The 22013-nt window shown below is 44.9% G+C and overlaps 1 protein-coding gene across 1 annotated transcript in view; it reads right to left on the bottom strand.

Moving 5' to 3' along the window:
* Nucleotides 1-22013, bottom strand: part of DNAH9 (dynein axonemal heavy chain 9) — a 609139-nt gene that overhangs the window by 232349 nt on the left and 354777 nt on the right. The window contains exons 43-46 of the mRNA XM_019501495.1: nucleotides 18741-18864; nucleotides 13260-13402; nucleotides 8375-8536; nucleotides 7833-8066 (exon numbers count right to left, since the gene is read on the bottom strand). Coding sequence (XP_019357040.1) covers nucleotides 7833-8066; nucleotides 8375-8536; nucleotides 13260-13402; nucleotides 18741-18864 — 663 coding nt within the window. The remainder of the gene's footprint in view (nucleotides 1-7832; nucleotides 8067-8374; nucleotides 8537-13259; nucleotides 13403-18740; nucleotides 18865-22013) is intronic.

The raw sequence follows: 22013 nt of genomic DNA, 5'->3' as shown, positions 1-22013 counted from the left end.
ACCTTAACACACACAGTGTCACCCATGTCACAAGTTTTGCTTGTCCGCAGCTTGAGGTGCAGTTTCCCTAAACCCCTGCACCTATCTCCTTCAAGGTTGGCAGACTTTGTGGCCTCAGCAGGGGCTAGCAGGCCTGCAGTTTTGAACCTGCTGTGGCTTAACACATACACGTGACACATGTTTTGCTTGGATTTGAGCATGCATTAAAGACGAGGCAAAAATGCCTAATTTACAGGGAAACACATAGCTTGTACAGTGAAATGCATCAAAATAACTCTAGCTTTGTGCTGATACTGTCAGTCAAAAAGAAACTGAGGCAGACATTTTCATGAAATACTAAAGTTGCAGTGTTGTTGTAGCTAGGATGGTCTGGGCATATATATGAAGCAGGATTTGTTAGGAAGTATCTTTATTGGGCCAACAATATAGTTGGAAGAGAAATTTGACAAACTTTTGGGCATGAAATGCCCTTCCCCAGATCTGAGAAAGAGGCAGAAAGTTTCAACTAAGTACGAGGTAGAAAAAATTTTTTTGTTTAACCCCATTACATAAATGAAGAAAATGGTCACTTAAAGAAGGGAGTCAATTTGTGGAGCAAGGAGTAAACAACAAACGTAATTACAGACTAAGTAAGGAGCATGTAGCAGGGCACTAAAGTACCTGCTACTGGAGGCAGTGTTAGAAGCTCAGCTGCCAATCACCAGGGCAGCACAGGGAGGGTTGCCGTGACAACCGGTCTGGTCAGCTGACCGGAAGGGGGCAGGGCCCGGCTTTTATAAACAGCATAGGCCGAGGCCAGAGCCCAGTCCCCCTCTGGCCGCCAAGAAGGTAGGAGCTTGAGAAAAACCTGATGGGGCTGTATACGGAACAAGCCACGTTGGCTGGGAATTTATGTTATAGCCCAAGGGTTTTGTGTTTTCTGTTTTGGTTGTTGTAACACCGGAGGATAGGGCGAGGCTGTAGGGGTGGAGGAGCCCTCAATGGGGTGTTCCGACCCCGGCCCAATGTGGGCGATTATTAGGACAGGCCCCAGTGGGATGTGAGACCCAGGACAGGGGTCTGGGGGCCAGGTAAGGCTGAGGCCGCCTGAGCCCCAATTGGGAGAAGCCCAGTGGGCGTAGGACCCGAGGAAGAGGTCTGGGGGGGGTCAGGTAAGGCTGAGGCCGCCTGAACCCTGAGCACGAGAAACGCGAGCAAGGCCCGAGTGTGGGCAGGGAGTGCGAGAAGCGCAAGGCATAGGCCCCGGTTGGGGGCGAAAGCGCAGGGAGTGCGAGACAGGCCCCAGTGGGGGGGCAGTGTCTGTGCATGGAGAAGCCCCGGGGGGCGGGGGGCGAGCGCTTTGGAGAAGCCCTGGGGGGGGGCGAGCGCATTGAGGAGCCCCAGGAGGGGGCGAGAGCATCAAGAAGCGCAGGCATCAGAGGCACCGTGCCAGGGAGGGAGAAAGGCAGCCTCCCTTCAACGAACCAAACATCAAAGACGTGGCAGGCGAGTGATAGAGGGTGCAGGAAACCTGATCTGGCACGGTCGGCAGGGGCACAGGGGAAGACATGGCACCCCCAGGCCCCCGCCCTGCCACAGAGCAGTTGAAATACATAAGCCTCATTATGCGAAAGAGTGAGATCATTCAAAAGGTAAGAGAACCGTTACTGCTAGTAGAAATTAAAAAGAGGGGTCAGGAAAATTGTAATAAGCCATAAAACCAATGTTTGTGATCCCACAAGGTACCATTAATGTCAATTTGCATCTGTAACAAGCTCCGCCTCCAGGAACAGCCACAGCACCCCTTACGTGCTGCATTCTGTTCTACTCAGCTTTCCTAATATGGCCTCACTCTCTTTCCTGCCAGATTTTAATGTCAAAGTTAATATATTTGGAGGCTGCCTTCAAAGAACCTGAGTTCAGCTTTCAGTGCCTTGCCTGGCATGCTCATCATTAGGTTGCCAATCAGCCCATTCTCACAGCGTAACTTGAAAGAGGCTCTTTCTTTCTCTCCTAGTTTGCCTTTTGGGGCACGTACTCCTCGTTCTCACCTATCCCTGACAGAATGTGCTTTGGGGCATCTACCCCTTTAGACTCTTCTCCAGGCACTAGTCTCAATGCTCTGTGGCACAACCCAGGCAACACATGCCAGGCTCTAAACCGATCACTCAAAATGCCAGCATATGTCACTTGCACTCTGTGTCGACATTTTGTCTCTCTCTACATCCTCCATAACAACATCTTTGCTTGAGAAGCCCTTTGTGACCTCTTTCCCTTTAAGCCATGGCGGACTGCCTCTGTTATGAGGACTAGTCTGAGCCTTGGGCTCCAGGCTCAGGCCTTATATGGCCATTTCTCTTCCCACTTCTAGTCACTTGACCTGGCTAACTGTTTCTAAAGCCCAGGCATTGCTAATTCCCTAATCAGCAGCCCAGTGTCCTGCAGCACATTGAGCTGTGCTACTTGCATCTGCTGCCCTTTGCAGCTAGTCTCCTGGCAAACTTCACTTTCTCTGCTAACATAAGAAAGGTTCTTTAGCCCTTTGCTGATAGCTGGTCTACTGGGGCAATTGGCCTCCCTGCAGCATCTGAAACAACTTATATGCATCTTATTCTACTCTTCTGTTTTCTTCAACTGCTACTCTAACATGTTTAGTAAATTCCTGTGTAGGTTCTTCTTTGGCTACTCTGCACTTTACTTTCCACAATATTATCTGTTACTCTACAATCTTTTATTCCTCCACTACATTGAAGTGTTTGGGGTTCTACCTTTGTGTTCTCATCCTCAGACATTTTTAGCACCTGAGTTGTCTTGATTAAAAATCTGAGTGTCCTTCATTTTCAAAACGATCTGAAATTTCTCCATTGGTGGCTACTCTGAAACTGTGATTATTCCAACTTTTGCAAGCATTTTTTCTCTTTGCCTCAAGGACTTTTTCTTTTTAGTGAAATGATACTGCAATATGGTGCGAGTATGCTTTTTCCACTCAAATGCTTTTCCTGGCCTTTCTTCCATCTCTTTCCGATACCTCACTTTTCTGTTGGCCATAAGCCCTCTCTCTCAACATGTGTAGGTTACTTTTGGCCTGTTCTGTATTTAGGTTCCGCTACTCAACTCAATCAGCCTGTTCCATACCTCCAGCCCTAGGGATCTTGTACTTTGACAGTCAAAAAAGAGTTTTGCTGTTGGACATTTCCTAGCCAACGTGCCAATGTAACAATTTCTGCCCTGTGACCCTTGGATTCAGTCCTACCCCCTAGGGATCACCACCACCTGTCTGCCTCTGTCTGCTCAGATGCCTTGTGTCTTTCCTGCCATACCTTTGATGGATAACTGGTATAGGCCTTCAGTCCGGTCAGAAGGCATCTATTTTGGTGCCCTGCTTTCTTAATTCATAGGGCCCACTCTCCAAAAAGAATCTTTTCTCTTGACCAATCATTCCCAAACTTTTTGTAGTGGACTGGCATGAGACAGTGGCGGAGCTGGCTGCCTCCCTCCTGGGGCTGCCCTGCCTCCCAGCTTTAACCCCGCATGTCACCACCAGAAGCAGAAGCCACTCACCCAGGCAGACAGACAGGGGGCCAAGCCATGACCTGGCAACCAACCCTCTGCGGCCCAGTACCAGGCTGCAGCCCGGTGGTTGGGAACTTCTGCTCTGGACCACTGGTCAACTATAACAATAATGTGATCTCCAAGCACCCAACCAGCAGACTAACAGCTTGCTATCAGCTCAGCTGACCCTCCACTTCCCCCATATTAGTTCCTGAGCATGAACAGGAAGTAGCTGAGTAACAGGGCTTAACCTGATCCCAGAAAGTTTTGCTACTCCCTCTGACTTGTGTTCCACCTCTGCACTCTGCTCAATGTCCTGGCTTTCTTTCTGACACCATTCTCTGCTAGATCTTCCACCTTCTTAATCCATCTTGCTCTCAGACTCCACTCTGTAGCTGGTCTCCCAGCTTCCTGACTCAGTTTATTCCCAGACCCCACTCTTGGACTAACTTCCTGGTTTCCTGACCTAGCTTGTCCCTGGATTCTGTTCACTCTTCCCAACCCTAGTTGGTACCTTGATTCCCAAGAGGCCCTAGACCCAGCATAACAACCCCAGCCTTCCCACCACACTGGATTCTTGAAATGGCTCCAGTGTGGCAGTGAGAGTGAGTGAGTGCATGCGCACGCGGGGGGGGGGAGCTGGGACCAAGTCTTCAGAAGATTCTGTGTTTAGAATATGTTATACTTAGAATGTAGTAAGCATCTGTGCAACTGCTCAGAAAATGTTTTAATTCATAGTCATTCAGCTAAATCTGATCGGTCACAAAGCTTCCTTACCTACATTAATGATCTCTATCTGACTGAAGAAGTCCATGGGCTGAGAAGGGGTGAGGTGCTGCTAGATCTAGAAGTGGCCAAAGGGGATGATCTAGTGATCAACCTGAGGATTGAAGGGAAGCTTGGTGACGGTGATCGTGAGCTGATCACTTTCTCTATCCATTGCAAAGCCGGCAAATCAGTCAGCAATGCTGAAATCCTCGACTTTAGGAAAGGACTTTTAGGAAAGCTGACTTTTACAAATTCAGGAGTTTGATTGTTGAGGCACTGAGAGATCATGATCTGGCAGGGAAGGGAGGCCAAGACGAGTGGTCACTCCTTAAAGAAGCAATCCTAAAAGCACAAGGGAAGTCCATTCCAGCCTATAGGAAAGGTAGTAAAAGGGCTGGGAAATGCCCTTAGCTCAACAGGGAACTCATGGACCTCCTGAATCTTAAGAGAGAAGCCTATAAGGTCTGGAAGGTGCAAAATACCTCTAAGGAGGACTATGCATTACTGGCCCACACCTGTAGGGAGTGGACCAGAAAAGCCAAGGCTGAAACTGAGTTCAAACTGGCTATGGGAATCAAAGACAATAAAAAGTCCTTCTTTAGATACATGTGAATTAGAAAGAGGAATAAGGGCAACATTGGATCCCTGATGAACCAAATGGAGCAGCTGACATCTGACACCCAGGAAAAAGCTCATCTCCTTAACGATTACTTTGTGTCGGTTTTTCACCATCCCAAGGGAAACACCCTGCCTGACAAAACATGGGATTACAAGGGCACAGATGACCATATGCCTACATTTGGTGAAGACCTTGTGAGGGGACACCTTGAGAGGCTGAACACTTGTAAGTCAGGGGTGCATTTTATCAGAGCCCTAAGAGTGCTAAAAGAGTAGACTGACATCATAGTGAGACCAATGGTGAGGATATTTGAGAACTTGTGGCACTTGGAACAGATTCCTGAAGACTGGAAGAGGGCCAACGTGGTGCCTATCTTCCAGAAAGGAAGGAAGGAAGATCCAAGGAATAACAGGCCAGTCAGTTTGACCTCAATCCCTGGAAAGATCATGGAAAGAAATATTAAAGAATCAATCAACCATAGGCTAACAGAAGGTGTCATCCTGAGAGACAGCCAACATGGCTTTGTTACGGGTAGGTCATGCTTGACCAACCTCATCTCCTTCTATGACCAGGTGATACATCACCTGGACAGGGGAGGAGAGACGGATGTCATTTACTTGGATTTCAAAAAAGCCTTTGATTTTTGTCTCCTATGATCTCCTCATGACAAAATTGGGGAACTGAAGCCTTGATAACTTTCCAGTCTGATGGCTGGGGAACTGTCTCCGTGGTCAGACCCAGAGAGTGACAGTCAATAGACCCAAGTCAACATGGCGCATGGTGACCAGTGGCATCCCTCAGCGTTTCAGTACTTGGACCATTACTCTTTAATATAACGTATTCATGAACAACCTGGATTTGGGTGTCAAGAGTGGACTGGCTAAGTTTTCAGATGACACCAAATTATGAGGAAGCGCAGTCACACTAGAGGATAGACTGGGGATTCAGGCCAATTTGGACTGGCTCGTAAAGTGAGCAGAACAAAACCTGATGACTTTCAACACAGAGACATGCAAGGTGCTCCACCTCAGGAGAAAGAACCCACATCATACCTATAGGCTCGGCAGTGCTACATGAGGCGTGAAAGAGACCTGGGGGTCATGACTGACCACAAGATGAACGTGAGTCACTCATGCAATGTCACAGCCAGTTAAGCAAATAAAACCCTGGCTTGCATCTATCGATGCATCTCAAGCAAGACCCAAAATGTCATCCTCCTGCTTTATTCAGCTTTGGTGAGGCCACAGGTGGAGTACTGCATCCAGTTCTGGGCTCCACACTTTAGGAAAGACATGGAGAAGCTTGAGAGAGTCAAGAGGACAGCCACATGCATGATCAGAAGTCAAGAGAGCAGGCCTTATGAGGAGAGGCGGAAAGGCATACGACTCTTTGGCTTGGAAAAGCATAGGCTCAGGGGGAACTTGGTGGCAGCCTATAAGTATATCAAGGGTGTGCATCAGGATTGGGAAGAATGTCTAATTCACCAAGGTACCCCAAGGGAAGACAAGGTCCAATTGTCACAAACTCCTGCATGACCATTTTAGACTGGACATAAGGAAACCCTTCTTTACTGTCCTTTACAAATTTGGGACCTACCTCAAACCCATGTGCATGGCTACTAGGCCTGCGTGAATAGAGAAGTATTTGATTCTGATATGGATTTGGCCGATTCAGAGGACAGTGATTCAATTTGGAGATCACTGTCCTGCATCAATTCAGCTGAATCAGCTGAGATTTGGAGATTCGGATCTGCTAGGAAGAGGCAGGCACAGCTGGGTGGCCGCATGTTCTCCGGTGGCTCCTCTAGCTGTGCCTGCCTCTCCCCGGGAGGGGGGAGCCGTGGGAGAAACCCCCATGGCTGCCCTGCCTGGCCCCATCCCCAGCACTTAAAAAAAAGCCCTGCACTCATCAGCTGCAGGAGCAGTGATTTGGGTCCTCCGGGTGCTCATGGCAGAGCCAGCCCATGCTGCGTGGGGCAGTGACGATTGTCCCCCCCACCCCTGCCTGGCACCTGCACAGCCCCATGACACGAATGCAGCATGGCTCAGCAGGTCACCACATGCTGCCTAGGAGCTGGGGCTGCTGGGGGGTGAGTGCTGCCGAGCTCCAGCTGACACGTGGAGCCACCCCAGCTCACAGGTGACTCAAACCAGGAGCTGGGGAGTCAAACCAGGGAGCTGGGGAATTAAACCAGGGGCTCTGCCCTATTGCTGCTTGCCAAGCCAGCATGGGGGGGAGGGAGGGCGCAATGCAGGTGCGGCTCGCTCCGGGCGGCAGCAGGGCATAGCCCCCACTCCCAGTGCTGCCGCACCTGCATCCTGCTCCCCCCAGGTAACACGCCCCCCCAGTAACATATGACCCCCATTCCAGCTGGGGAGCTTGTCCCAGCCCCAGCTTCAATCCCTCCCCCATGCCTCTTCTCTCCCCCCACCCCAACAAACTTAGCAGCTGGAGGCAGCTGTGAGCTGCCTGTTTAGTCTATGGCTGAATCTCTGAATCAGCTGAAGTTTTTCTGAATTGATTCAGATGCTTCAAATCAATTCAGAGCTTTTACTTGGTCTCCCGATTTGATTCAGATTCAGAGATCCGGTCCCCGAATCAGGCTGAATCTCCTCTGAATTGAATCAGCTACTGAAGCTTTGCACAGCCCCAGTGGCTCCTGTACCTGTTCAGAAGCCATGTGGACACTTGTGTATATATAATATACATGGAATAGGATCTCTAACTGTGCTTAAGTGCCAAAAATGAATGTTATGCATCTGGGTAAATGCCATTTAGGTACACATAGTGAAATAAGATTCTGGATCTAGCATAAACATTCACTCCTAACATCTCAGGTTCAACTTGTGATTCTTTTTACTAAACCAGAGCACAGAAAAATAACAATTCTTCCCAGTTTAAATTGATTTCTCACCTGTGCTGATGTGCTGTTGAGTTTCTGTAAGCCATTCTCCAATCGTTCCATTTTAGCAGTCAATTCCTTGCCTTTTTTACATAGTAAATTTTGATACAATTTGATTTGTTCAAGGAATGATTTGGGTGTGGTGTAGTTATAGCGACGTTCATTGCTCAAATAAGATCTGGACATCTCATTCACACTTGTATGGACATATGCCATAAACTTGCTTATGGAATCTTTGACTGAAAGCTAAACACAAAAGAGAAGATATTTTAAATGGAGTATACGCATACCACTCAGACTCAGTTTAACGGGATACATACTGATATCTATTTTCCATAAAGAGATTAAAAGAAAGCCGGGCTTGGAGCAATGACTTCATATCTCATTTCTGCTTATGAAGCCAAGACTGAAGGAGGTCATATATGAATGATGAATAGATGAGATCAGGCTGAGTGCACAATTACACTAAGTTCCATCACTCACTCCTTGCTGAAAGAGGGGTTGCTTGGTGAAAGACTGTAAGCTGAAAAGTTGGGCTATGTGAAAACCCTCACCTCAATATTCTGGGTTCCTTGCAGGAAGCGCATGCTGACAGATTCTAATGCCTCTTGAGGCCACTCATGGAACCAGTCTATTGCTGTGCAGCTCACAATGGCCGGGAACTTCCTGCTGCGAATTCTCAGCTTGTTACCAACAGGTGAGAAACAAAGTGCAACCTAAGGAACAAGAGGGACAACAGTGCTAAGAAAGAGAGGACAATAGGTGTGAAGACACAATTGGAGATTTGAGGATTTCTTGCTGGAAGGATGACTTTCTAGGAGAAAAATCAGAATAAAATCAGAAACTGAATCCGTCATAATCTCTGGAGCTTTGGGCCACTAATTCTGAGTCTGCACACACAAATCCCATATAAACAGATAAGTTAAAAACGGGTGGAGACAGAAATGACTATTGTTCCATAGTCGCTATGAATCGCCAGGAGTCAGACCCAGGAGCTGCACTTCTGTCTGTGTCCAGTAAGCATTCTTTTCCCTCTAAAATAAAAACATATACAGCACTGTCTTGGCCAAAAATTGGCCAGAAACAGAACCATGATGGAGGATACTGCATTATTATTGAATTTGCAGTGTTATTCTACAGGTGTGTCTACATATATTTTAGGGCTGTGCGAAATTTTGCCCGGTGTTTCATTTCAATGCTGCTTCGACTCGTTTCAAGCTCAAAACAGCAAAATCAAAATGAAACAAAAGGCTTTGAAACAGCCCTGAAATGAAACGAGGGCACTCAAAACATTTCAAAACGTTTTGAGTTTCAAAGCTGGCTTACTTTTAGGGAAATAGAAACTAAGGAGAGGGAGGGGGAAGAGGGGGGAAGGACTGCTCTGATATTGACATGCATAGCTGACCAGTGACTGTGATCCTTCCCTGAGGTCCCTCCCAATCCCACTGCTCTGGGGGAGGGATGTAAAAACAGCATAAATAAGCCGCATTTAAACTGAGCTCTCTCTGTGCCTTGGGGTCAGTTACTGAGCTGTGTCTTCCAGCAGTTCAGCAGTGTCAGAGAAAAGCTATTACTTCCTACTTGCTATCCTGTTACTAGCAAGTGGGATCCAATAACTTTCACTTTTGTAATACCCTTTTATTATTATATTCATTCCTTTCAATTTATTCCTCCCATAGAATCCTCTTTTTGTTTTTGTTAGTCTGTACAGATTTCTTTTCTTGAAGAAAAGAATCAAAATATTCTCACAGTGTGCATTCCATTCACTGTGCAGCAAAGCGCAGCATATATTGTATGTTATAATATAGAATTTATTGAGGAACACATAGATACATTTATATATTTTATTTATTACATAAATACATACTTACAATTATCTACATATATTACATAAATACAGATTACATTACAGAAGAACATACATATTTTCTAGCACACCAAGGCAAACACACTATGAAGCATGCTGGAAAGGCAGCTGCAAGCCTTCAGGGAGGTGCAGAAGAGCAGGTAGAGGGAAAGCTGTAAGTTTTCCCCCCACCCCCAACTAAGACAGAGCCTCTTTTTTACAACCAGTATGCATGAGGCTTCCAGTTCTACTAGGAGCAAGGGGAGGGGAGCAGTGTCACTGCATGGGTCTGCATCCCCTCTAAGAGCACCAGCCATAACCACCACCACCATGACAACAAGCAACACCAGCAGGACAGTTTCCTCCATGCCCATTTCACTTCCCAGCCTGAGCCTTCCAGTGCCAGAGGAAGAGCTGGAGCTGAATGCCATAGCAAGGGAAATTCTGCGTAGTTGTTGCTTGGCATCTCCTACATATTCTCCATCAGGGCACTTGGTGCTCTGATGGAGATATGTATTGTATTGTGAAGATATATCCATACTGGCCAGATATCTCTCCACTTTTACCTGCTACATCTCTTCCTGCCCCCTCCCCGCCAGCCTGTCTCTCATCACCTGACACCTACACTTCCATTTTCACTGACTGGCTTTCTTGACTGCATTGCATGCCAGCCTCTGGCTTCTTTACTATTCCTTCCATACAGGAAAAGCACACACACCAACTGCAGGTGCTTCCTCAGCCTGAAGGAGGTTTTTTAAACCTGAAAGCCTGCTAAGATATATTTCTCCAACTATTCAGTTGGTCTACTAAAAGATATCAGATTGACCCAAAGAATCTTGTCTGCCAGTGCCATGTCCTTAGACCAACACCCCTAGCACCTGTCCCCAGTCAGCTGACTGGAAGGATGCAGGGCCCTGGGCACATCTAAGCCCCAGGGCTGGGGCTGGCAGGAAGAGTTCCCCGGCAGCTGCTGGAGAAGAAGCTCCTGCAGGAAAGGAAAGAAAGGCTTTGTGACAGTTTGGCTGCCTGAGATGCTAATGGTACTGTGCTGCTTACTTACCTGTTGCTATTTAAAGTGGTGGACCGAGATGAGGTCGTAGGGGAGGCGAAGACTTTATTGGGGTACACTACTGTGTCATGTAAGGGCCCCAGTGCCAGTGAGTGTGGGCCTTAATGTGCACAAAGTCACCCATGTCATCAGTTTTGCTTGTCAGCAGCCTGAGGTGCAGTTTCCCAGAAACCCCTGCATCTATCTCCTTGAAACTTGGCAGGCTTCATGGCCTCAGCAGTGGCTACCATAGCTGCTGTTTTCACCATCCTGCACCTTCACACTTACAAGTAACACGAGTTTTGCTTTGAACAGTTTGAAGTAAAGTTTCCCAGAAACCCCTAAACTTATCTACTTGAAACTTGACTGGCTTTGTGGTCTCAGCAGGGGCTACCCTCCCTGCTGTTTTCATTCAAATCAGACAAGAAATGACACAGTTGTAGGCATTTTCATGATTCCCCATTATAACCTGTGGGTGAAACATCAAAACGTGTTGAAACAGCGAAACAAATTTGACTAAATGAAATGGAACAGTGCTTTGAAATGAAATGAAACAATGAAACGAAACACTGTCCCTTCGAAAAGGTGAAACAGAAGTGGAAACAGAACGGTGCTGTTTTGCACAGCCCTAATGTATTTACATGCACCTAAACTTAAAGCACCTTTGCTTAAGGTATATTAAGGCAATTTAGGCATGTGTGTATATGTGAACACGCTAATTAGCATTAAGGTGCAGTAAATTTAGGCACAAATAGCTAAGACACTTTAGTGCATGTGCAGATGCGCTAATGTGCACTAACACAGTGTCTATCCATTGATGCACACTCCTTAATGCTCATTAGTGTGTCTACATGTGTGCTTTATGCAGGTATCAAATTTAGACTCACATAGCCTTAAATTGCCACTTTTAAGGTGTATTAAGAGCACGCATGTATAGACACACGCCTTTAATGCGCCTTAAAAATGGTGATTCTAGGATAAGCCCACTTAAAAGAGGTATGTGTAGACATGCCATGTACATTTAGGACCTAACTATCACTTGATATAAGGTCCATTTTCATCATTCTGGCAAAATTAAAGGGCCTTGAAATTACTGTAAATAGATACAGGTTTTCAAGTAGCATAAAAGTCACAGTAGTAATGGTCAAATAAGCATGCAGCCACACATGTTTACCACCCATGAAATAGGTGCTATGTGCATTCAGAGGAAGTCAGACAATTCAGTCTTTAATAAAATAATCATCAACTCCTTCTCAAATACTCTTTTTATAAGCTTACATTTAGGCATTATTCAAATTGCAGTCCTTATGCCAGGCAAAGTTCGGGAATGCCATGTGCCTATTAAGGTTCTCACCCTTTGGTGCAAACAAACTATGTTCCAAACTGGAGCTGAGAAGATGGAAGTTGCATCGCCTAGTCTGCTATTAAGCTGCTCATCCACTCCTATATTTCTATCCCCTAGAGCAGTGGTCTCCAAACTTTTTTGGTCGTGCACCCCTATCAGTAAAAAATTTTTGAGCATGCACCCCCCAATATATGTATATTTATTTATAAATTATATACATGCACTACTCGCGTACCATACATGACATGTGACTATCTGACATACGGACTGAGTGAGGGCACCAGTGACAATCCATTTATTAAATATTAGTAAAGCTTAATTTCTTTCTTATTTTTTTAGATAAAAATAAATATAAATAGAAGTTCTAATATTTTCTTCCCGCACCCCAATGGATCATCTTGTGCATCCCATTTTGGAGACCATTGCCCTACAGTTCAAACCTAATGCATTCTGATGTAAGAGGAATATTTGTTGGCTGCCTCTTACTTTATTGCATAAAGCACAGGTTTTATGCAGTTTAAGAATTTCTCAAATAGCATGCATTACTAGTCTGCAGGAAGAATAAAGTGCAATAAGAGTTAAGCTTCTGCAATAAGTTTAGAGTATCACACATCCTACAGATTGCAGCTCCTGAATATATATGCCTTGCAATCCAAAGATTCGACTACAATTCTGTAGACATTTCCAAATAGCTGTGGCCTTGCTAGCTCAGATACAGATAAGAGTCTTGCTGCTGGAGCACGAGGGATGAAAAAAACCCACCTGAACAAGTGCTTGGATGACGAGTGCAAGTTTAGCTCCATAACACTGTGGGTATTAATATCCACACTAGATACTTTAAAGCAAGCTCCATAGCTGAATCCCAATGCCCCAACATAACAATGGGAATATCAGTGCTGTTTTAAAACAGGTTCATGGGGAAATAACCACTTTGGGAGGATCAGAAGTTGTTTTTAAATAAATGAGAACGAGTAGAAAAAATCTTTACTGAAATGTTATTAAAATAACCTTTTGTCTTTTTTCTAGTTCAAGTACTTAAGCACTGTTTGCTAAATAAGTGACAATACACTGATTCATATATTTTGCAGTATGGCATTAGATAATTAGTCAGACCTGTATAATACAAGCCAAACAATTCTACCCAGTTACTGTTGTAACTGAGCTCAGTGACAAGGATGTGAATGCTGAGTATCACATTACCTTTAGTTGTCGTCGAACCCGATTTATGAAGAATTTCCAACATGTTTCTTTGGTGTCCATTAGTCCCTGGTTCTTGACTTCATTTCTCACACTGCTGATGATGTTTTCAACTTCATCATCAGGGAAGAGATCAGGAATTTCACCTAGTAATAAGGGGAATGGATTGTTTTAGCAAACTTATAAGCATAATGAAATATTTTCTTCATTTATTTGTGTATGGAGCAGAGCCTTTTTATAGAAAAAGTCTCTGGGTTGCACTACACAGATGCGAGTGAATATGCTTGATCAGGTAGGTGAAGTTATTTCTGCAGCTCTCTAAAAATGTTGTTATCTCCAGCTGTATTCAAATAAGTGGCAGATCACAATGTTTAAAAAGCTAATGGCACATGCAGTTAATGGCTAATAACATATCTATTCAAATAGAATTTTAGTGACCATTTACAGCTTCCTAATTTGCTTTGTTCTGACCTCTGCCTGAACTAAATGATTGCTGAAATCTGATCTTTATTTGATATTAACAGCTTAGGAAAATAACAGTAGCTGATCAGAAACCAGCTTATTAAGAAGAAATTCAGAAAACAAGTAATTTTATTCCTATGCATTCAATGCTGAAAATAAATGTAAAAAAAAAAAATGGAAAAAGAAAATATATATAAAACAAGCAGCAGGAGCCAGTACTTCTACTTATCTAATGAACCATCTCCTTGCACCATAGAGGAGAAAGTGTGTAGGAAATCTGCCTCTGTGGTTAGACCACCTCCAGCCAGCTTGCCCCTACCTTCCACTAATCTACAGAAAAAAGTAAGAAAGTGCACATCTAACTAGCAGAGAGACTGACCAGGAAAGCCCTAGCCTTTCTTCCTCCTTTTATGGATGCTCCAGTGCTAGCTGCAGTTTCCACCTCTTCCTTCATTAGCTCCCCAACATGAAGCAATAAAGGGTTGAAAGGGGGAATGGTAAAGGAAAAAAGAAGCCTCTTTCCATTTCCCACTACAACCATCATACAAGGCAGATAGGGAGACAAACCAGATTGCCTGAGCTGGGGCAGATCCAGGAAGGGGGGAGGAGGGGAAGGGAGAGTGCATTGATGTACTTGCACCCTTCTTTGCTTCCTGTTCCACAAAAACTTGAAAACCAACTGCCCAGGAGGCACAGGGGCATTTCTAGTCGGGCCATGCTGACAGAATCAATATATGTCATGGCTCCTTGTCATTTCCCTGATTCCTGTTAATATTTCTCTACTTCACAGGTGGTAATGGCCCTCTACCACAGGGCGTGGCATGCAAAGGTATCAATAATAATTCCATATAAAGAGTCATAGGACTCAAAGGCCCTGTCTACAGCTCCACCCACATCCACAGTGATCAACTGCTATTGATTTGTTATCAGAAATATCATAATGAACCTCAGACCAGATCCACAAAAGCAAATAAGCAGTACTCTAGTGACTGAAAACAGGAAGTTTATGAGAAGCTACTTAGACCTTCTCCCTACTAGTAGATGCTTACAATGCATTAAATGGTACATATGATTTCCATGCTATCCCTCCAGGAGGGAGTGCACCTGAGAGAACTACAAGGAGATCACAAATTACTTAGTAATTTAAATCCTTTTTTTCTGCCCATGAATCACATCTCAACAAGCTCTGGCCTCAGGATTCATCTTCTATTTTGCAAAGTATTCAGACAATTCATCAACCCAGTGCAGCCTGTGGATTGGTCATAAACTCTTTGTTTCTGCTATGTCATTAATCATTCATCACCACTGCACATGATGAAGTACTGTGTCACATATGCCACATGGTATTGTTTCTGTTATCTACTAAGCTAACTTTACAACACTGTACAGAGGTGCTCAGCCTTTTGGGGGCTGAAACAGCTGCAAGTAGTCAGCAGTTAAAAAAGTCTGCCTAGCTGGAAGGCTGGGAGCCATCTCCAATTCATGACTAGTAAATGAGGGTACAGCCACAGACAGAGTTAAGAGCTCCAGGAGAAGAATGCAGAGGGACAGGATAGGTGACAGGCTGTGGTGCTGGGGAGAAGTTCAGAGCCAGAGACCTGAAGCAAGGCAGCAAGTCTGATTTGTTTGCTTACACACACAATGTCAGATGTTCTGCACATAAAAATATCTAAATTCACATGCAAATAGTGTAATCGGCATGAAAAGAGGGACCTTCACAAATAGAACAGCTATTTTCCAATCATTTGAAACCCCTTCCCCCTCCCCTCCCCCAAAAGACAAAAAGCCCTGAGCCATACAAATAGGATTGGAAAAAAATATAGGAAAGAAACAAGATTGGGATGAGTCTGATATTCAGACAGATGATCTATTCATTATAATACATTGTTTACCCAGCTCTGGGAAACAGTGAAACTGAATTCACAAACTAAGTGAAGCTTTGTTACATCATGGACTTTATTCTTATTGCAAGGACATAATTCCTTCATGGAAACATCTCCTTTTGGTGTGGGCAGATGTAACATTTGAAGTGCTTCAAATGCTTCTGAAGCTCTTCACAAGGCAAGACGTACAGATATTTACACCCTTTGAAACACTCCAGAAAGGAACCCACAAGGGCAACTGGTAGTATTTAGAATAGGGGTGGGAAATTATTTCAGGTAGAGGGGCATGTTACAAGTTTTGGTGAGCTGTCGAGGGCTACACGCAAAATATTTTAGGAAATATAATTTCAAATTATAGATAAAAACAAATGTAAACTAAAAACCATCCATTATAGCATATTTTAATTTTATTTAAAAAAAAATTGTTGTCCTGATTTATATTCTTTTGAGTAGTATATTTAGAGGCAATTGCATAATAGTTCAAAATAAAGCCTTACTCTTACATATCATGTGGGGAGAGTGTGGGGGAGTGTGTGTGGGAAGGGTGGGGTGAGAGGTATATGAGGGGATGGGTGCATGGAGGTGGGTGTGTGGGGGTGTTTGTGTGTGGGGGTGTATGTAGGGGGGATGCAACACAGCTCACCTGGGTGGTGCACGTGCAGGTGAAGTCCCCTCCTGAAAAAAACAGCCCACTGCTGTAACCACAGTGCTCCACATTTGGCTGACTCCTGTCTGCTCCCACCGAGAGCAGTCCTTGCTGCATTTCTGCCCATACTCAGTTCCAGCCAGCATGCACAGCTTCCTGGCAGCGCTGCTTCAGGTGCAGCTGAAGCCACTCAGGTACTGCTTGGCTCCTCCCACCTCCAGCAGCATCTCCTCCTCTTCCTGCACCACTTTGGGCAGCAGGTAGTGCTGGGAAGTGACGGTGGCTTTGGGGCACCACATGCCCAGCCAGGCGAGGTGGGGAAGATGCAGCCAGGAGACTCCTGCACCAGCATGCAGAGCTTCAGCTCCTGGCCACCTTCCTTCCACTTGGCCATTCCCACGTGGCTGCTCATCATGCTGGGCAGACAGAGTGGGTGGAAGACAGCCAGAAGCTGTGGCCCCACGCGCTGGGGCAGGAGTTGCCTGGCTGAAGCTTCTCCACCACCTGTCCAGGCATGTAGTGCTCAAGGCGTGTCCCCACAGCTGCCGCCCTTCCCCATGCTACCTGCTGTCTGGACCAGCACAGCAGGGGCAGGAGGACAAGGAGGAGGAGCTGCTGGAGGTTGGGGGAGCTGAACAGTACCCAGGTAGCTGCAGCCACACCAGAAGCAGCTCCACTGGGAAGCTGTGCATGCTAGCCAGAACCAGGCATGGGAGGGAACCCAGTGGTGTGGGCTGCCCAGGTGGGAATGGGCAGGGCTCAGCTTCATGGGGAACCTGTGAGCCAAACGTAATCAGTTGGTGGGCATATACCTGTGAGGTGGATCCAATTAATTGGTGGGCCAAATCTGGCCAGTGGGCCATATTTAGAAAATAAAGCACTTCCTCTTATGTCTGCATGCTCCGTGAAGTGTGACAGGGCACCCTGGACCCTCCAGAATCCCAGAGTAGTTCACTTTCCTCTCACCCCTCCCCCTACGATGAGTTGGGCACTGTATCAGTGAGCACTCTTCTGTCTAGTCTTCCTCCACTGCCCCACTGCTCTCCTGTCTAGTCGACCTCCACTGTCTCCACCAGAGCCAAAAGACCAGAGGCCCTGTGACCCCCCTGCCTCCTCAACCTGAATCCCTAGCTACTTGTCCAAGTCTTATCTGTGGGTTCCAGCAGGAGATGCTTTGGGATAGTGGAGGCAGAGCAGATAGGAGAGCATTCCCTGAAATTTGAAACACTTCAAATATAATGTCTATCTCCATCCTTTGGCTCAATCTGCTGACATATTCATAGATTCATAGATTAAGGGTCGGAAGGGACCTAGTAGATCTTCTAGCCCGACCCCCCGCCAGGGCGGGAGAACAACAAAAAACCCCAAAAGAGAAACGGGACTCAAATGAGTCCAGCCAGGTAGGCATCCAGCCTCTTCTTAAAGACCCCCAGGGTAGGGGCCAGCACCACTTCCCTTGGAAGTTGGTTCCAGCTCCTAGCCGCCCTAACTGTGAAGTAGTTTTTGCGGATGTCCAATCTATACCTCCTCTCCATCAACTTGTGCCCATTACTCCTTGTTATGCCAGCAGGCGCTAGGGGAAACAGCGTCTCCCCCAAACCCTTCTGGTCCCCCCTAGTGAGTCTATAGACAGTCACCAGGTCCCCCCTCAGCCTTCTCTTGTGGAGGCTGAATAGGTTCAGGTCCCGCAGTCTCTCACTGTAGGGTCTGCCCTGTTGTCCCCTGATCATGCGGGTAATGCCACAGTGCTGTAATTTAAGAGATAGAAGCAAAATTAAAAAATGCCATGCACATTTAGAGAAAATTAATTGACTGGGTATTATACTTTTGAGACAACAAAAATCTGTTAGATCAGTAGGGACCAATCTTTTGGGCAGTCATGCCACAAATTAGCTGCACACCTTCCTCAAGTGCCACTGATCCCCTTTATCTGTCCGATCTACTGCTGTGCTTTTTGCTTCCTGCCCTATGTTCCCTGTCACATCTGCCGCTCTGCTTTATATGCTCCCCACTCTACCTGCTATTGTGCTGTGTGTCCCTTCCCTGCTCAGCTGAATGCCATGTATAGAGACTGCTTGTGACACACATGCCACAGGTTGGTCACCTCTGTATTAGATGATGGAGCCTGTGCCTGGTAAACAGATATCAGAACTACTTCTATTCTCATGGTTTAGCTGACATAACTATTTATTTCTTTGATTTATATGCCACTGTTCCCAAAAAAGGCTCAGGGCAGCATCCAATAAAAACAAAATAAATAATAAAAATAGATTAATATTAAAATGAAATAGCAAATGACAAACAATTCCCCAAAAGATACCCCAAGCAAAACCTCAATACCTAAACCCACCTGCTCAAAAGATGTCCAAATATTTTTTGTACCTTATTTTATTCCTTTTAACAAATGTTAGAATTCCTTGTAAAGGCTACAGACTTTACAGTGTACACATTTACATGGGAAAGGAAGTCAGAAATAGTCAATGAGGCACACACCTGAAGCTAACAAGTCATTCACCAGCACTAAGAACCTTTCATCAGCCACTTGTGCATCAGTCATAAGAAATACAGTGCCAATATTCTTCACTCCGGCTCTAAGGTACTGGCTTGCCAAGTCTGCCTGTAGATCGAAATTAAAGACAGATTAAGCAGTTTGTTGTTATTTGCTTCAATGTCTTAATTAAATATTGTTTTCTCAATTGGAACATTTCAAGAGGGAGGTTAGTCCCTGAAAAATCTTTCCATTAAATAAATAATAATAATTAAAAAAAATTAATAACAATAAATCATCATGAAGTTTGTTCCTGGCATCATTTCCACCTTCATAGCTGGACCTCTCTAAGGGCACTGTTGAAAAAGCATTGCTGTTGTAGTAAACCTTGACAATGTGCTCAGTGCTGTGCAAAAGGCAGACCCTTCCCCAAGGAGCTGAGACACAAAGTATGTCATCATGTTCTGAATTATTTTATTCACAAAATGGTCTATTTAAAGTCTTTTTTGAATATTGTTGAAGATGAAGCACTGATGCTTTCTCAGCTGAAATAGATGCTAAAATTCCAGATTAGCCTGAAGTGTACATAGTTCTAGACTGTGGAGACTCTTTTCACAGTGAAATTCAAACAGCGGCTGCTGCTAAAGTAAGTAAAGTTTGGGTTTTAGGCAAATTATGGAACATGGTGGGCCATATATGTGGTGGGAATAAAGTGAGTGGTACTAGAAAGATGATTTCAGTATACGGACAGCCCATTCCTTTCCATCCTTATTCCATAGTTCTTCCTTGTTTCTCCAATAAATGCATACCAATAAAACAAATACTTTCTTAGGTAAGGGCACTGAGCTTGGCATGGTTCCAGCAGACCACACCTTGGTAGCTTCAGTTAAAGAATAGCCTGCAGAGGAGTGAAACTATATAAATATTATAAAAGATGTTCTTCACTATCTAATTTCTTTTTCTATGCTGTGAACAATTAATAATATTTCTTCCCAGTCAGGCTTGTTAACTTGTACTGTCTTCCTTCCTTCATCCCTTTCTAGTAGTAACAGTGCATATCCAAACAGATTCTATAGCACATATCAGATGCCTCTCTCTCTCTCCAAGATAGCCTGATTTCTATCAGAGTCACGTGATCTCCTCTATTGAAATATATTTGGCACTGCAGAGGGACAGGTTTGCAATGAAATTACAGCAAAATGGGAACTGCAACAAAAAACAGTTGCTTCCAAAAGATAAAACAGGACTGGAGCTTCTGAACAGACTCTGCTTAGATGGCCCTAGAAAGATATGCAGTTTGCTCATATTTGCAAAGCTTAAGCTTCCTGAACCAAATGCTCCCTCTGTTATTTGGGACATATTTTTATTGTTTTACTCATTTTTTATTGCATGTTTCACTGATAATGGAAAGCAAATTATGCAGTTCAACTGACAAAGGCTTGAGTTTAAGGATACAAATCAATGCAATAGCTCTGAATATCAGAAAGGGTTTTGTGAGCAGCACAGTGATGTATCCTGAGGGGCCACAGTTCTGTTATACTAGGCTCTGCAGAAACAGAGATGCTGTGAATATTTCTCCTACAAAGTCTTGAAACCTTTAGGTTATTTTTAATGCTTATCTAGTAGCAGGTGTGTTGAGACTTTTTCTTCAACACCTGTAGTTTTGTACCTCATACCATGTCATTTATGACTATGCAGCACTAGGAAAAATATCAAACAAAGTAGAACATGTCATGAGGTCACACAGATTTACAAGAATAAACAAGGAACATGGCCCTCTACTTAATAACTAAGAAACTGCTTACATATAATTTTTACCTGTTTTTCAGCTAACTCAGAGATTCCAGTGCAAACCTCTGGGCTCTGAGTGGTACTAGGGATGCTGCAACTGAAAGGACTAGAGTGGTTTCCCTTTGATCATCTATGTGGCAGTTTTTAGTAATCTAAGTGACATTATTGGCACTTATGCCAAGGTAACGATTCTGTTTCCTGGCAATGAGGGCACTTAACTGTGTGTGCATAATGAACATGTGCAATACGCTATACATGGAATTGGTGCATACAAAACTATGTATATACATACCCTATGGATGCATATTGGCACTCTGGGCCCCATAAACAGAGTTAACCCAAAACCCACAATTAGTGAGTATTAGATGCAGAAGAAGAGGAGGATCAGGGAAAGCAAAAGGAGGATTAGGGAAAGTGTGGGTCCCTTACTGAATAGGGGAGGTAACCTTGTGACAGAGGATGCAGAAAAGGCTGAAGTGCTCAATGCCTTCTTTGCCTCAGACTTTACAGGCAACATCAGCTCCCAGACTACTGCAACTGGCAGTACAGTTTGGGGAGGAAGGGAGCAGCCCTCAGTAGTGAAAGAACAGGTTAGGGACAACTTAGAAAATCTGGACGTATGCAAGTCCATGGGACTGGATCGAATGCGCCTGAGGGTGCTGGCTGATGTGATTGCAGAGCCATCGGCCAGTCTCTTAGAAAACTCATGGTGATCAGGAGAGGTCCCAGATGACTGTAAAAGGGCAAACACAGTGACCATATTTTAAAAATGGGAAAAGGACGATCCAGGATATTACAGACCAGTCTGTCTGACCTCAGTCCATGGAAAAATTATGGAGCAGATTCTCAAGGAATCCATTTCTAAGCACTTGGAGGAGAAAAATTTGATTAGGAACAGTCAGCATGAATTCACCAGGGGCAAGGCATGCATGACCAACCTGATTGTCTTCTATGATGAGGTGACTAGCTCTGTGGATGGACAGCAACCAGTGGACGTGGTGTACCTTGAGTTTAGCAAGGCTTTTGATACCATCTCCTACAACATTCTCGCAGGCAAGTTAAGGAAGTATAGGCTAGACGAATGGACTGTAAGGTAGATAGAAAACTGGCTGACACTGGTCTCAGAGAGTAGTAATCAATGTCTACTTGGTAGCCAGCATCAAGTGGAGTGCCCCACAATTTGGTCCTGGGGCTGGTTTTGTTCAATGTCTTTATCAATGACCTAGAAGATGGCATAGAGTGCACCCTCAGCAAGTCTGCAGATGATACCAAGCTGGGTGGTGTAATAAATAAGCTGGAGGGTAGGGCTAAGATTTAGAGTCACCTAGACAAATTGGAGGATTGGAGCAAAAGGAACTCATGAGGTTCAAAGACAAGTGCAAAGTCCTGCATATAGGATGGAACAATCCCATGCACCAGGACAGGCTGGGGAAATAGCTCTGCTGAAGAGGACCTGGGGGTTAGTGGAGAATAAGCTGAATAGGATC

Source organism: Gavialis gangeticus, unplaced genomic scaffold (genome assembly GCF_001723915.1).
Source record: "Gavialis gangeticus isolate Ggan-Ray unplaced genomic scaffold, GavGan_comp1, whole genome shotgun sequence".
NCBI classification, from domain to species: Eukaryota; Metazoa; Chordata; order Crocodylia; family Gavialidae; genus Gavialis; species Gavialis gangeticus.
The sequence above is the reverse complement of the archived record's forward strand: the minus strand, read 5'-3'. Positions and strand labels throughout refer to the sequence as shown.